Here is a 13,744-nt window from a genome sequence, read left to right as displayed (position 1 = left end):
TTTCTATTTATATTGTAATTTATGTCTTTTATGGTTTTAATTGTCAATTTTATTGTAAACCACCAAGAGTCCCCCTTTCTGGGAGAGATGGGCCGTGATAAAAATCTGAAAAATAAATATGAAAACTACAAATCAAGCAATTCTGCAGCTAGTGAAAAACTTATTAAAGGAAGTTTGGACATGATAGAAATATCACTTTAACAATGAATGGGCACTTCTGTCATGGAGGACTTCTTCTCCAGTAGCACGTTAAAACATTTTTTAGCAGCAGAACCTTTCACAGGCATGCCAGGCACAGCCTTAAATGTATAGGATCTAAATGCCCATATTACTAATAATAATAGCTTATCCCACCTTCATATATCTATCTATCTCAAGGCAGCAAACGTACCTAATACTCCTGCATCCTATTTTCCCCACAACAACCCTGTGAGGTGGGCTGAGAGTGAGTGACCCAAAGTTACCCAGCTGGCTTTCACGGCTTAGGGAGACCTAGAACTCACATTCTCCTGGTTTCTAGGCCACCACCTAAACCACACCAAACTGGCTCTCTAACCCCCAACATGCCAAGAACTATCCTGTTTCTGAAGATAACATATTTATTTTCCCACCCACTGGCATCAAAGGGAAAGGTATAAAGAAATAAACCTTCCACCTTGGCTTCCAGAAGTCTACCCAGCATCAGAACCAATACTGGTTCCACCAGGTATTCTCTCCAAAACAGCCTCTATAGAACTGCTACAGTCCTACAGTTTAGGACTCAACTGCACCTATTTCAGAATCATCATCTATGTAATTTGGCTGTATCATGGAACTTTTTGATTCCCATCTGTCTTCTTCTGCCAGTACATAAGGATTTAAGAATAGTCCTACTGGATCAGGCTAAGGCCCATCTTAGTCCAGCATTTTGTCAATCGCATGCCTCTGGGTTTCTCATAAGCAACAGATGGAGACACCGCCCTGTCCTATCACAGGGATAACATTTAATCTTCATGCCTAAAGCCTTGTTCTCCACCTTTTAAAGCCATTCAAATTAATGGCCATCACAGGCTTACTTTGAAGCAATTCACACTAAACTGCTGGGAGAGGAACAACTGGATATCCCATGTTTTTATTTTTCTCTGAACAGTTCACTAGATTGCAAAAGGGGTGCTCACTATTAATTTGCTCACAAGGCTAAAACTGGTTATATTCACACAACATGCTTACCCATAATTAACTTTACTGAATTAATCTAGGTGTATAATATACCAGAACATAATCAAATCACACAGGCTAGATGTTCACAATGTATGTATGCTTCAATATACTGGGCTAGTTTGTGAATAAGCATATGAAAAAAAAAAGCAACTGAATACATTGGGCGGAGAAGTTATCTTTTCTCTCCAATCTTACTAGCTTACTAGGATATCTTCTGCTGTGAGGCTAACACCAGTCAGGAGTAGCTGGGCAATATGGGATGATTACTCTCACCCTCAAGACAAGCATTCAGATGCAACACAGAGTTCACCATAAACCACAGACCTATCATATCTTACCTAGTTTGTCCCTCAATCGGATTGCTTCAGAGGAAGTAATTATAAACCTGATTGCAAAAAAGCTGTTCAAACAATACAACATGTAGTCATAAAAGACTGTGGTTATAAATGTACAGAAAATATAGGATTGGTATTGTGTAAGCAAAACAGCTTAGACACATAGATGTCTGCATGTTCTAAATAGGTGTGCAAAGAGGAATCATATTAATACTGGGCTAGTGACAGACTCGTCTGTGTGTAAAACAGAGGCAGGGAGGTTTCTTGCTAGCAGCTACTCCGTTCCAGCTCCCCCACACACCGATTCATTCTTCTGCGGAGATTTTACCGCCGCGGCGGTCCTCCACCACCCCCGCTCCCCCGACGCTCCACAGGTAGGAGACATACATTCGCTTCCCACCCCATTTCCTCACCTCCAGGCGAAGGGTGGCGCCGCATGCCCGAAGGAACTCGCGGATATTGCTCAGGCACTCGCTCTCGGTGCGCGGCTCCGGGTAAACCTGCAAGAGGAGAAGGCGAAGCGGCTCAAATCAGATCGGGTGCTGGGCTCCAACTGCGGGAAAGGCGCCCGGGAGGAGCCACCCCGGACTCACCTTCCAGGGCAACTCTCTCCTGTAGTCCCATTCACTCCCTGCTTCTCCCCTTCTGGGCTTCACTTGAAAACAGCGTTTGATTTGCTGTGTCCGTGACTGGAGAGGTGAACCGGGAAGTAAACACGAAAGCAGGAAATGGCGTGTGAAGACGACGAGGGAAGTCCCTGTCCACCCACCCCGGATGACTTTCCTACTGTCTCTCTCTCTCCCTCTCCCTCGATGGATGCTTCCATTCTAAGGACCATTTGGCCAAGAAATAGCGCGCCTACGAGTTTCGGGTCACCCGGGAAGAAGGCAGAGAAGTTTGTTCGCGCGCCCCTTTTTTGCAGCAGCAGCACCCGCCGCTGGGGGGGTGGGGGAGGAATAAACACGGTTACCATGGGAAGCGGTTTCACTGTTCCTCTCCGGAGCGGCCCCCTTTCCTTTCTAGAAAGGCTCCTGCACTTTTAACAAGTATCACATCTTTTTTAGGCGGCGGTTAATTTTTGACCGAAATTTAAGACACCCGGGATGGTGAGACAGAACTTCAATCTTACAATTCTCCTGAAGAAAAAGGTGACTCCGCGATAGCGTTATTTCTTCAGGTCTTTGTCCTCGGTAGTACCTGAGCTTGAAACCGTCACCTAACGGCCATCAAGTCTAGGACTGCCCTGTACAGAACCAAAGAGCCCCATCCACTAACGCAGAGGTCACCGTGAGTTACAGAGAGACAGCAGAGGTGCTTTCATAGCAAAAACATACACCTGCCTCCAAAAAAAAAAAAAAAGCGAAGTCTCATTCTGCAAAGAAAACCAAGAGCGCCATACCTCAGGCATACTTCTGCTTTTCCACACTCCTCCCACTTCAAAAATAGTTTTTCTAGTAGAATCTGTTACATTTACTGAACTGCGGAAAGTATATTAAATAGGCATCTGTTTAAACTGGAATTAAGAGAATAGTTCTGTTGCCATATAGCATAGCATTTCAGTTTTCCAACCTAGGTCCATCTTCAAACCTATGTCAGTTTCAGGGTACAGTATTAAAACACTGAATATATACTGGATTTACAGGTTGTGCTACATCCTCATGACATTGCCTTCATCTTGTCTTCATGAGTGAGATAGCTTTAAGACATCCCAAGTGGAACCAGGGTTAAAAATAATATTTCCCCCTTAGGGCAACTGCATCCAAAAGCACCTTCCATTAACTTGGAGGGAAGTTAAGTGACCAGCAATGATTGGAAACAGACGCAATAAAGGCAGGATAGGGATTGGCAAATGTCACGCCACTATAATATTCTGTTGATTCAAAGATGGGTAGAGAGCACTGTAACTTTGGAGTATGGAAATGTCTGTAGAGATTTCCATATATTGTTAAAACTAGTTTTAAAAAGATTAGGTGCACCTTACAGATGTCCATATTCTGGGTCATTTGAAGCAAAAATTGTGTGATACATATTTCAAATCTTTATGTTTTTCCAGATGAGCTCAAGAGAGTTGGCAATCATTAAATCATAAAATGCATTATAAAACTTAACAGCAAAAAAGATCAGTAGTAGAGAATCAAACTTCCTCAGTCAACAGAGAATAACCCCTCCTCCACAATCTCCTAAACTACATGAAAAAAAACACAAATGTTTTCAAGCTGATTGACAAAACTGGTGCTTCCAGTAAAAAGGCTCTGTGCCATCATTTGAACCTCATCAGTTCCTGAACAGAGAAGAACAGATAAACTCCCGAGAAGAGCAGGACAGATTCCTCAACCCTAACAGAATGATGGTCACATCTGATGAAGCACTCCAACGTTTGGAAGTTCCAGGCATTATGGATCTTTAATAGAAAAGGAGAGAATACTGTGGCCAACATTTTGATTGGCACTGCTCATTTTTATTCTATTAGGCCAGTACTGAAAAACTATTACTATCTAGTTCTTACCTCAAATGCCTGAAACAGCTTTGGATCCAAGCATATGAAGGTGCATCTTGTCCTACTTTTGAATAGACAATTAAGACCTTTTGCTATGTACCTCTGCCATCATTCAAGGCTGACATCTGTAAGATCTTGGAGGCAGGGGAGGAGCTCAAATTGTAGAAACCTCCCTTTAGGCCTCCTTTAAAAAAGAAGCACATGTACTGTAGTTGACGTCTATGTGCACAGCTCCCCAGGCACAATGTACCAATTTGGAAACCCACAGAAGCTTCCAGAGAAATGAAATCCGAGGTCTTTATGTGGGATTTCCAAATGTCATCAGCCACAGCCATACCAGTAATAGCAAGAAGCGAAGGAAAGTCTGTGCCAGTGATATAGGGAAGATCATGGTTACCTCTGTTCATACCATAAATGTAGCTAACAGACCATGGTAACAGTGAATTCCTTACATCTGGACAAATTTTAAGTGCTCATCTAACTCTGGCTTATAGGAAAATTCAATCTGGATTATGACTCAGAATTTCTCAGTCTTTTTAGCAGTTGATCATTGACTATAATGAGTAACCTGACCTGAACTTATAGGGAAAGTATTTTAAAAGTTCAAAAATGTTTCATATGTCTCCTGCAGAAATATTTTAATTTTCACAAGATCACCAACATTTTCTTCTCAAACTGCTTCAAAAATGAATTAACGAATAAACCCCATGGAAGTGCCATTAAGAGACTGCAAAAGAAACCTTATAATAGAAGAGGAAATTTGGGTCTTTTTCCCTTTACAGAGTAAATTCTTCTCATGGATCATTTAAAATATAGACACAAAGGGGTAGAAATTAATAGCCAGCATTTGATAGTAACAGGTGGCCTCATACTTACCTTCATTCATGGTTAATGCTAGCTATCAATTACTATCCTTTGGTACCCATATTTAATAGAAATACTTTATTGGAAAAAGATGCTACATAGGCAATCATTTCGCTATGCACGTCTGCCTTATCAGTGATAAAACGCAATCACTTAGCAAGACAATACAGATTGCCAAGCTAAAAGATGAGTAACTTATTACAGAATGGTTTTTATATTTGCCAGCAACTTAAAAGACTGAAAAATGATTTTGGGGTGGTAACAAGCACTGTCCTCAAAGTATGCATTTGTGAACACATCAGGTATCAACAGGAACAGTATTTACCAGAAAATTAGACTACCTTTCACCCAAATAGTTTATGAAAGCAAATAATTGTTTTCTGTCTGAACTCTTTTGAGGGGGGGAGGAGGATAGATCTTAAAATCATGATTGCGTTTCTTTTGAGTACCCAAAGTACACATCTCAGTTATTTAAATCATTCTCTATTAAGCTTCTGATGTTAAGCATCACCCTCTCTTTCACACACACATGCATACACATGGCCCTCACCCAATTGTGCAATGGGTTAGACAGATTCTGCTGAATATCTGAGTCACAACATTCACAAAATGCGACATCAGAATTAGCTGCCACTTTTTAGTTTACTTGCAATTGTTAGCTCTCATCTTTAGCTACTCCCTGTATAAATTACTGAGAGCCAGTTTGGTGTAGTGGTTAAGGCATCAGGCTAGAAACCGGGAGAACGTGAGTTCTAGCCCCACCTTAGGAACGAAGCCAAGTGACCTTGGGCCAGTCACTTTCTCTCAGCCCTAGGAAGAAGGTAATGGCAAACCACTTCTAAAAACCTTGAGAAGAAAACTGCAGGGACTTGTCCAGGCAGTCTCTGAGAATCAGACATGATTGAATGGAAATAGATAGATAGAGATATATTTCAAAAGTAGGGAACACTTTTACAATGCAGCAGAGTCCACAGGGAGGGTTAAAAGCTCTCATGAAAGCAGCATGATACCCCTGTGACACAAGCCCCATCCATTTTATATTTGCATTGACCTATGCCAATTTTATGATGGGGCACACTATGGATGCAGCAAAACAGTAGTGTGGATGTGGCTTAAGACCACTTTATGTCAAACAAACACCTTGTTGTTGTTTATTCGTTCAGTCGCTTCCAACTCTTCGTGACTTCATGGACCAGCCCACGCCAGAGCTTCCTGTCGGTCGTCAACACCCCCAGAGCTCCCCCAGGGATGAGTCCGTCACCTCTAGAATATAATCTATCCATCTTGCCCTTGGTCGGCCCCTCTTCCTTTTGCCCTCCACTCTCCCTAGCATCAGCATCTTCTCCAGGGTGTCCTGTCTTCTCATTATGTGGCCAAAGTATTTCAGTTTGGCCTTTAATATCATTCCCTCAAGTGAGCAGTCTGGCTTTATTTCCTGGAGGATGGACTGGTTTGATCTTCTTGCAGTCCAAGGCACTCTCAGAATTTTCCTCCAACACCACAGTTCAAAAGCATCAATCTTCCTTCTCTCAGCCTTCCTTATGGTCCAGCTCTCGCAGCCATATGTTACTACGGGGAACACCATTGCTTTAACTATGCGGACCTTTGTTGTCAGTGTGATGTCTCTGCTCTTAACTATTTTATCGAGATTTGTCATTGCTCTTCTCCCAAGGATTAAGCGTCTTCTGACTGCAGTCAGCATCTGCAGTAATCTTCACACCTAGAAATACAAAGTCTTTCACTGCTTCTACATTTTCTCCCTCTATTTGCCAGTTATCAATCAAGCTGGTTGCCATAATCTTGTTTTTTTTTTTGAGGTTTAGCTGCAAGCCAGCTCTTGCACTTTCTTCTTTCACCTTCATCATAAGCCTCCTCAGTTCCTCTTTGCTTTCAGCCATCAAAGTGGTATCATCTGCATATCTGAGATTGTTAATGTTTCCTCCAGCGATTTTAACTCCAGCCTTGGATTCCTCAAGCCCAGCATGTCGCATGATGTGTTCTGCATACAAGTTGAATAGGTAGGGTGAGAGTATACAGCCCTGCCGTACTCCTTTCCCAATCTTAAACCAGTCCGTTGTTACGTGGTCTGTTCTTACTGTTGCTACTTGGTCGTTATACAGATTCTTCAGGAGGCATACAAGATGAAATAGATGTTTTTCTGAAACTCCCTGGTTTTTTCCATTATCCAGCGGATATTGGCAATTTGGTCCCTAGTTCCTCTGCCTTTTCTAAACCCAGCTTGTGCATCTGGCAATTCTCGCTCCATGAATTGCTGAAGTCTACCTTGCAGGATCTTGAGCATTACCTTACTGGCATGTGAAATGAGTGCCACTGTTCAATAGTTTGAACACTAGTTCTTTAGTGTTTCCCTTTTTTGGTATAGGGATATAAGTTGATTTTTTCCAATCTGATGGCCATTCCTGTGTTTTCCAAATTTGCTGGCATATAGCATGCATTACCTTGACAGCATCATCTCGCAAGATTTTGAACAGTTCAGCTGGGATGCCGTCATCTCCTGCTGCCTTGTTATTAGCAATGCTTCTCAAGGCCCATTCAACCTCACTCTTCAGGAAGTCTGGCTCTAGCTCACTGACCACACCGTCAAAGCTATCCCCGATATTGTTATCCTTCCTATACAGGTCTTCCATATATTCTTGCCACCTTTTCTTGTTTTCTTCTTCTTCTGTTAGGTCCTTGCCATCTTTGTTTTTGATCATACCCATTTTTGCCTGGAATTTACCTCCAGTGTTTCTAATTTTCTGGAAGAGGTCTCTTGTCCTTCCTATTCTATTGTCTTCTTCCACTTCCACGCATTGCTTGTTTAAAAATAATTCCTTATCTCTTCTGGCTAACCTCTGGAATTTTGCATTTAATTGGGCATATCTCCCCCTATCACTGTTGCCTTTTGCTTTCCTTCTTTCTTGGGCTACTTCTAGTGTCTCAGCAGACAGCCATTTTGCCTTCTTGGTTTTCTCTTTCTTTGGGATGTATTTTGTTGCTGCCTCCAGAACAATGTTGCGAACTTCTGTCCATAGTTCTTCCGGGATCCTATCTACTAAGTCCAGTCCCTTAAATCTATTCTTCACCTCCACTGCATATTCCTTAGAGATATTAGTGAGCTCATATCTAGCTGATCTGTGGGTCTTCCCTAATCGCTTTAGTCTGATCCTAAATTGTGCAAGAAGAAGTTCGTGATCTGAACTACAGTCAGCTCCAGGTCTTGTTATTACCGACTGTATAGATGTCTGCCACCTTTGGCTGCAAAGGATGTAGTCAATCTGATTTCGGTGTTGTACATCTGGTGAAGTCCATGTATAAAGCCATCTCTTAGGTTGTTGGAAGAGAGTGTTTGTTATGCAGAGTGAGTTGTCTTGGCAAAATTCTATCAGCCTATGTCCTGCTTCGTTTTGTTCACCCAGGCCATGCTTACCTGTAATTCCAGGTGTCATTTGACTGCCCACCTTAGCATTCCAGTCTCCTGTGATGAAAATAACATCTCTTTTAGGTGTGTTGTCCAGTAGGTGCTGCAGATCCTCACAGAACTGCTCTACTTCAGCTTCTTCAGCATCTGTGGTTGGGGCGTATATTTGGATCACTGTGATGTTAGATGGCTTGCCCTGAATTCGAATTGAGATCATTCTATCGTTTTTTGGATTGTATCTAAGCACTGCTTTAGCCACTTTACTATTAATTATGAAGGCTACTCCATTTCTTCTGTGGTCCTCTTGTCCACAGTAGTAGATCTGGTGGTCATCTGATGTGAAGTGGCCCATTCCAGTCCATTTCAGTTCAGTGACACCCAAAATGTCTACCTTTAATCTTGACATCTCACCAATTACCACATCCAATTTGCCCTGGCTCATAGATCTAACAAACACCTATTTCTCCAAATAATTTATTCTGTACACACTTCAAAAATGATTTGGAAGAAGTGCTTCAGAGCTCACACAGGTACAATGCACATCTTTTATACAAGTCCTCCCAAAAATGCGGCTGTTTTAGAAGTTTATTAGTCAACTCTTGAGAGATGCCACATCTATTTCCAAGCTTGCACAGACCCTTAAAAAAAAGACATGGCTGCTTTAATGAGTAGCAGAGAGATGCTGTTTATACTTGCACAAGTTTCAAAGTTTCTACCAAATACGTCTGAACCATGCTGAGCCCTAATCTATTCAGACCATTTGGATCTTTTTCTCTATTCATCAACAGCATATAACTCTAGCAGGGAAAAACATGTTCCATCAAGAGAAGCTTCTTCTTATATCATGCAATTCATTCTATAATCATATTTTCAGTTCATACACAATCTCATGTGTTAGAGAAGCATGACACTCCAAAATGTTTGGATACAGCCAGGAAAGCTTTACAAAAAGTTGTGGAATTCTTATGTCTAATAGGACAGAAAATAATTATTACATGCATAAAGAGTAATCTTGTTACGGTACTTAGGGCTACAAAAGATTTGGGCTACAAAAAAATGAAGGACTACTAGATGGAAGTAAAATATACTTTTTTTTCTGTATCTCTGCTATCTTCTAGTGTTCATCTGGATTTTTGCAGCCTACATACAGTAGCCCTATATTAACTGCATTTAAAATTTGTAATTTACATGTGAATTTACTGTTTGCCCCAGCCTTCCTGCTTTGGACAACCATGTCCAAAAAGCCAAAGAGTGTCTTTGGCCTGAAAAAAAATTGCTCATCTCTACATTAAGCCATGGTTTACTTTATCATGCTCTCTTGCAGTTAAATATTTTATTGGACAAAACATGGTAGTCTGAGTTCATCAAAGGCAACCAAACATTTGCCTGATAAGTCACTCTTGCCAGGTTCATACACCATGCTAAGACATAACTCGTGAGTACAAACCAAATCAAACTACATTAGAGCCAGTTTGGTCTAATGGTTAAGGTGCTGAGTTAGAAACCAGGAGTCTGTGAGTTCTAGTCCCACCTTAGGCATGAAAGCCGGCTGGGTAACCTTGGGCCAGTCACTCTCTCTCAACCCAACTCACCTCACAGGGTGGTTGTTGTGGGGAAAATAGGAAGAGGAAGGACTATTAGTTATGTTTGTGGCCTTGAGTTATTTATAAAAATAATAAAGGCGGGATAGTAAATAAATAAATAATAATAATAAAATAGTAAGTGTGATTTATGAAACCAGCCTGCATTTGAATTTTTTCCTCCATGGCCAAATTAAAACAAAAATCTTATTTCAAACCTAGCGTAATAGGCAATATAACTTCTTCCAACCTCTATTTTGTTTCCCAAGAAACAAAGATTTGTTTCCCATCATGAAATCCCAGATCTACAGTTGATTATACAGTTTATATAAAACATAAAATATGCTCCTTTTAAATAAGGTATTGTTAATTGATCCATAAAATCAATGAGGAAAGTTTCAAAAGGCAAGATACGTTCTGGCTGAAACATAATACATTTGAAACAGTGGAACATTCAAGCAGAAATGTAGTCAGGAACTTGAAGATTCATAATTGGATGATAGGAAAAAATTCCTGACTAGAGCTGAATGTTTCTTTATCTGCCAAATCTCCAGAATTCTCAGCATTTAGCTGGTAGGGACAACCATGGAATTTGTTGAGGTGATTCAACAGAGAAAGGAGAAAATAGAAAAACCATCTAGACATAAAAGGCATGTTCACATGACTCCCCAAGCCTAATCTGGTGCTACAACCTTACTCAATATTCTGATGCCAGATAATTCAAGAAACTGAAGACAGAACATCAGCACTTATTTTGCTGGGATCCTGACACTGCAGCTATCACTTCCGAGGGTTTGCTTGCTTGCTTGTTTTTGAAGGGTTTTTAATTTTTTTTAAAATCTTGGTTAAAAAAACAGACAAGATAGAGGCAGGAGTCAACAACATTTTCAGGCATCGGGTGATCATGAAATTTCACTGCTTGTCAACCCTCCAAAATAAATACATCAATGGCATTGGCTGCAATCTTGTAAACAGCCATCTCACCACCTTAGATCTTATGTAATCCCCAGTGTTCTTGCCTGAATTCTCATGAAATGGAGTGCATGTATGCTGAAATCTCATGTGGTTTGGTGATTTCACAAGGTCGGGACAATTTTATTTATTTTTTATTTAATGTTGGGATCAGAGCATGACATCCAGAGGTGTTGTCAGCACTATGCTGCCAAACCCTGTTATTAGACAAAAACAGCAGCCACAGGGAATGAAATATGGCAGGAAGGAGCCCACTGATGAAATTGAAGGTTTCATGGTTAATTATAAGCCATGCTTTATGCCCAGCCCACAAGAGATAACAAAAGTAGTTGAACTGGTAAGAGGTGTTCCAGATACAGCATTTCCTACTCTTCAACTGCTTTATAATGCATAGGAGTGTTGTACACCTAGTTTATTTCCCAATGAAAACTGGGAGGCAAAGGTACTACTATTATACAGCAAGTTGCCACCAAATTTCAGGGGTGCAATCTTGATGGCTGTTGAAGCCACAAAACAGAAACTTTGCAAATATCCATGACCCTCTGGCTGCCTACCTAAGCTATACTTTGTTTTCACCAAGCTCTGTTGAACAAGCCACAATAGCTGGGTTCATACATCGGGCTAAATCATAAACCATAACTGACACATTGCATAACTGACACATTGCAATGGATAGTTATACATTGTGCTAAGCCAATCACATTATGATTAAAAATCACATTATGAAAGTCAAAATAAGGAAACTTAGATGGTGGCTCCAAAATGGTCTACAATAGAGGACAGCTAACAAGTGAAATTTTGCCAACAGCTACAGTAGAATTGCAGTCCTTAAGAAACAATTACCATTTCGCTATTCCCTGAACTACCAGGACAGCTGGTATAAAATTTAATTTGACATACATTTAAGAAATGTTTGTCTCACCAGCTTTCAAGGAATTAACATTATAAATGACAATAAATGTGTGCACTGTTATTCCCTGAACAGACCAAACACAGCTGCCCCATTCAGATTATTCCTGCCAGAATACATAAATCTCCACAGGAGGCTGTGCATGACTATTGTCAGAGGAAAGACCACGTGGGTGCCAACAATCCTACTATCTAGGATCGGGGGGGGGGGGGCTTCTTTAGGTCAAGAAGATGGAGTTGCAGAATTTGGGAGCTGCTTTCACCATGGTGGTGTGATTTGCAGGTCAGTGGCATCAGATCAATCTCCTACTGATTGGTTGCTGATTTGTTATCCATTTGTTTCTTCACACTGTAATGCCATTTTTCTCCAAAGTGTTTCTGATTGCTGAGCGTGTGACAATCCAGATTCCAAAGGCAAGCAAATGTAAATAAAACACATCAGAGACTCATATAGTCCAACCCAACTGATATATTCGCCAGAATCAAGCTATAAAAGTTTCTTTAGAATTCAGGCAGAAATGGATTCTTCCCCATTGAAAATAGGGAAGGACTTACATACTCTCTCATGGATAAACAACAGCACACATTAAAAGGCACACCAGCTTTTCTGGAAGAAGGTGAGGCTGAATTCTCTCAATATGCTTATTTTTAAAGCAGTAAGCTTTCTGTCACCTAACCAGGTATGGTCCAGCATCTTAGTGAACTAGCCCCAAAATGGGTCTTTCTTTATCTAAGAACAAGTTGTTCCTGCTACTTCAAGGTAACTATGGCCAATTCCAGATTGGGATGCAGATCTGATCACAGATTACCTTGAGCTCCTGACCATCATAAACCACGGCTGGGTGCTTACCCTTGCAATAAATCCTGGCTTATCCCAGTCACAAGTTTTCTGCAATCTAAGAATGTTATCTTAAAGCAGCAACTATCACTGCCAAAACAGTAGCATTTTACTGCATATTATTGCATAGGCTCATCTATGTAATCACTGAAGGTGATCTAGCTTGGCTCCCTTTCTAGTTCCTGGGATAACATGGGGGCTGGACATCATGGTTGAATAAACATCATGGCAGGCTTTTGTAAGAGAAAGCTCAAAAATGAGTTGTTTCTGTTTCACTTAGTTTACAGAGGGAGCAGGGACTTGTTTCTTGGTGCAAAACTAAGGGCGCAAGATGAGGCATTCATTTCTGGCTCACCAATGAGCCCTAATTAGTTGACAATTCCCTGCACTCAAATATTGGGGAAGAAGAGCTCGTTGGCTCTTGGATCTCTGTGAGCACTAGGATTTGCAATCAAGCGAGTATGCCATGAAACCCAGTTTGATGTAGTGGTTAAGGCATCAGGCTAGAAACTTGGAGACTGTGAGTTCTAGTCCCACCTTGGGCACAAAGCCAGCTGGGCAATCTTGGGCCAATCCCTCTCAGCCCTAGGAAGACAAAGGGAATGGCAAGCCACTTCCGAAAATGTTGCCAAGAAAACCTCAGAGACTAGTCCAGGCAGTCGCCAGGAGCCAACATAGACTTGAAAGCACACAAAAAAAAAAAGCCTAGTATCCTTGCAGAACCAGAAATAGTTGGAACATCCTTATTATTCTCTGCTGCATTTTAATTGTGGAACCAGAAAACACAGGCAGTGGAAAAGCTGATATACTAGAAGTGCCCTAGACAAAACCAACAGATGATTTAGGGCAGGTATTAAGCACTATGGGTCTTGAATCAAGAGCTCAGTAAGTGCAGACACCCCGTGGTATCCAGTTGGTCGGTCAAACAGAGAACTATGGATCACTTACTGGAGCTTGCTACACTCATCTGTACATACCCTGGTGATGCTAGTGTATGTGCAACACATTTTTATAGGCAGGCTGCATTTTTTTTAGCAACTGCAGGGTCATGGCCATGATGTCAAGGTAATGGGTTCAAGTCATTGTGACAGTTTAGGTGGAGTTCTATGTGTCTATTTAGGAGGAAAT

General features: G+C 41.2%; 1 protein-coding gene across 5 annotated transcripts in view; it reads right to left on the bottom strand.

Annotated features, from left to right (window-relative positions):
- The window catches only part of ARHGEF7 (Rho guanine nucleotide exchange factor 7), a 94,914-nt gene that overhangs the window by 70,483 nt on the left and 10,687 nt on the right, over positions 1–13,744 (bottom strand). For 4 of the 5 annotated variants that reach the window (XM_063304852.1, XM_063304847.1, XM_063304848.1 and 1 more), the window contains exon 2: positions 1,949–2,035. In XM_063304852.1, the coding sequence (XP_063160922.1) occupies positions 1,949–2,035 (87 nt within the window). Of the gene's footprint in view, positions 1–1,948; positions 2,036–2,128; positions 2,218–13,744 lie in introns of those variants that run through there. The other variant, XM_063304851.1, reaches the window with a different exon arrangement.

The sequence above is a fragment of the Candoia aspera genome, chromosome 5 (assembly GCF_035149785.1).
Source record: "Candoia aspera isolate rCanAsp1 chromosome 5, rCanAsp1.hap2, whole genome shotgun sequence".
Lineage (NCBI taxonomy): Eukaryota > Metazoa > Chordata > Lepidosauria > Squamata > Boidae > Candoia > Candoia aspera.
The sequence above is the reverse complement of the archived record's forward strand: the minus strand, read 5'-3'. Positions and strand labels throughout refer to the sequence as shown.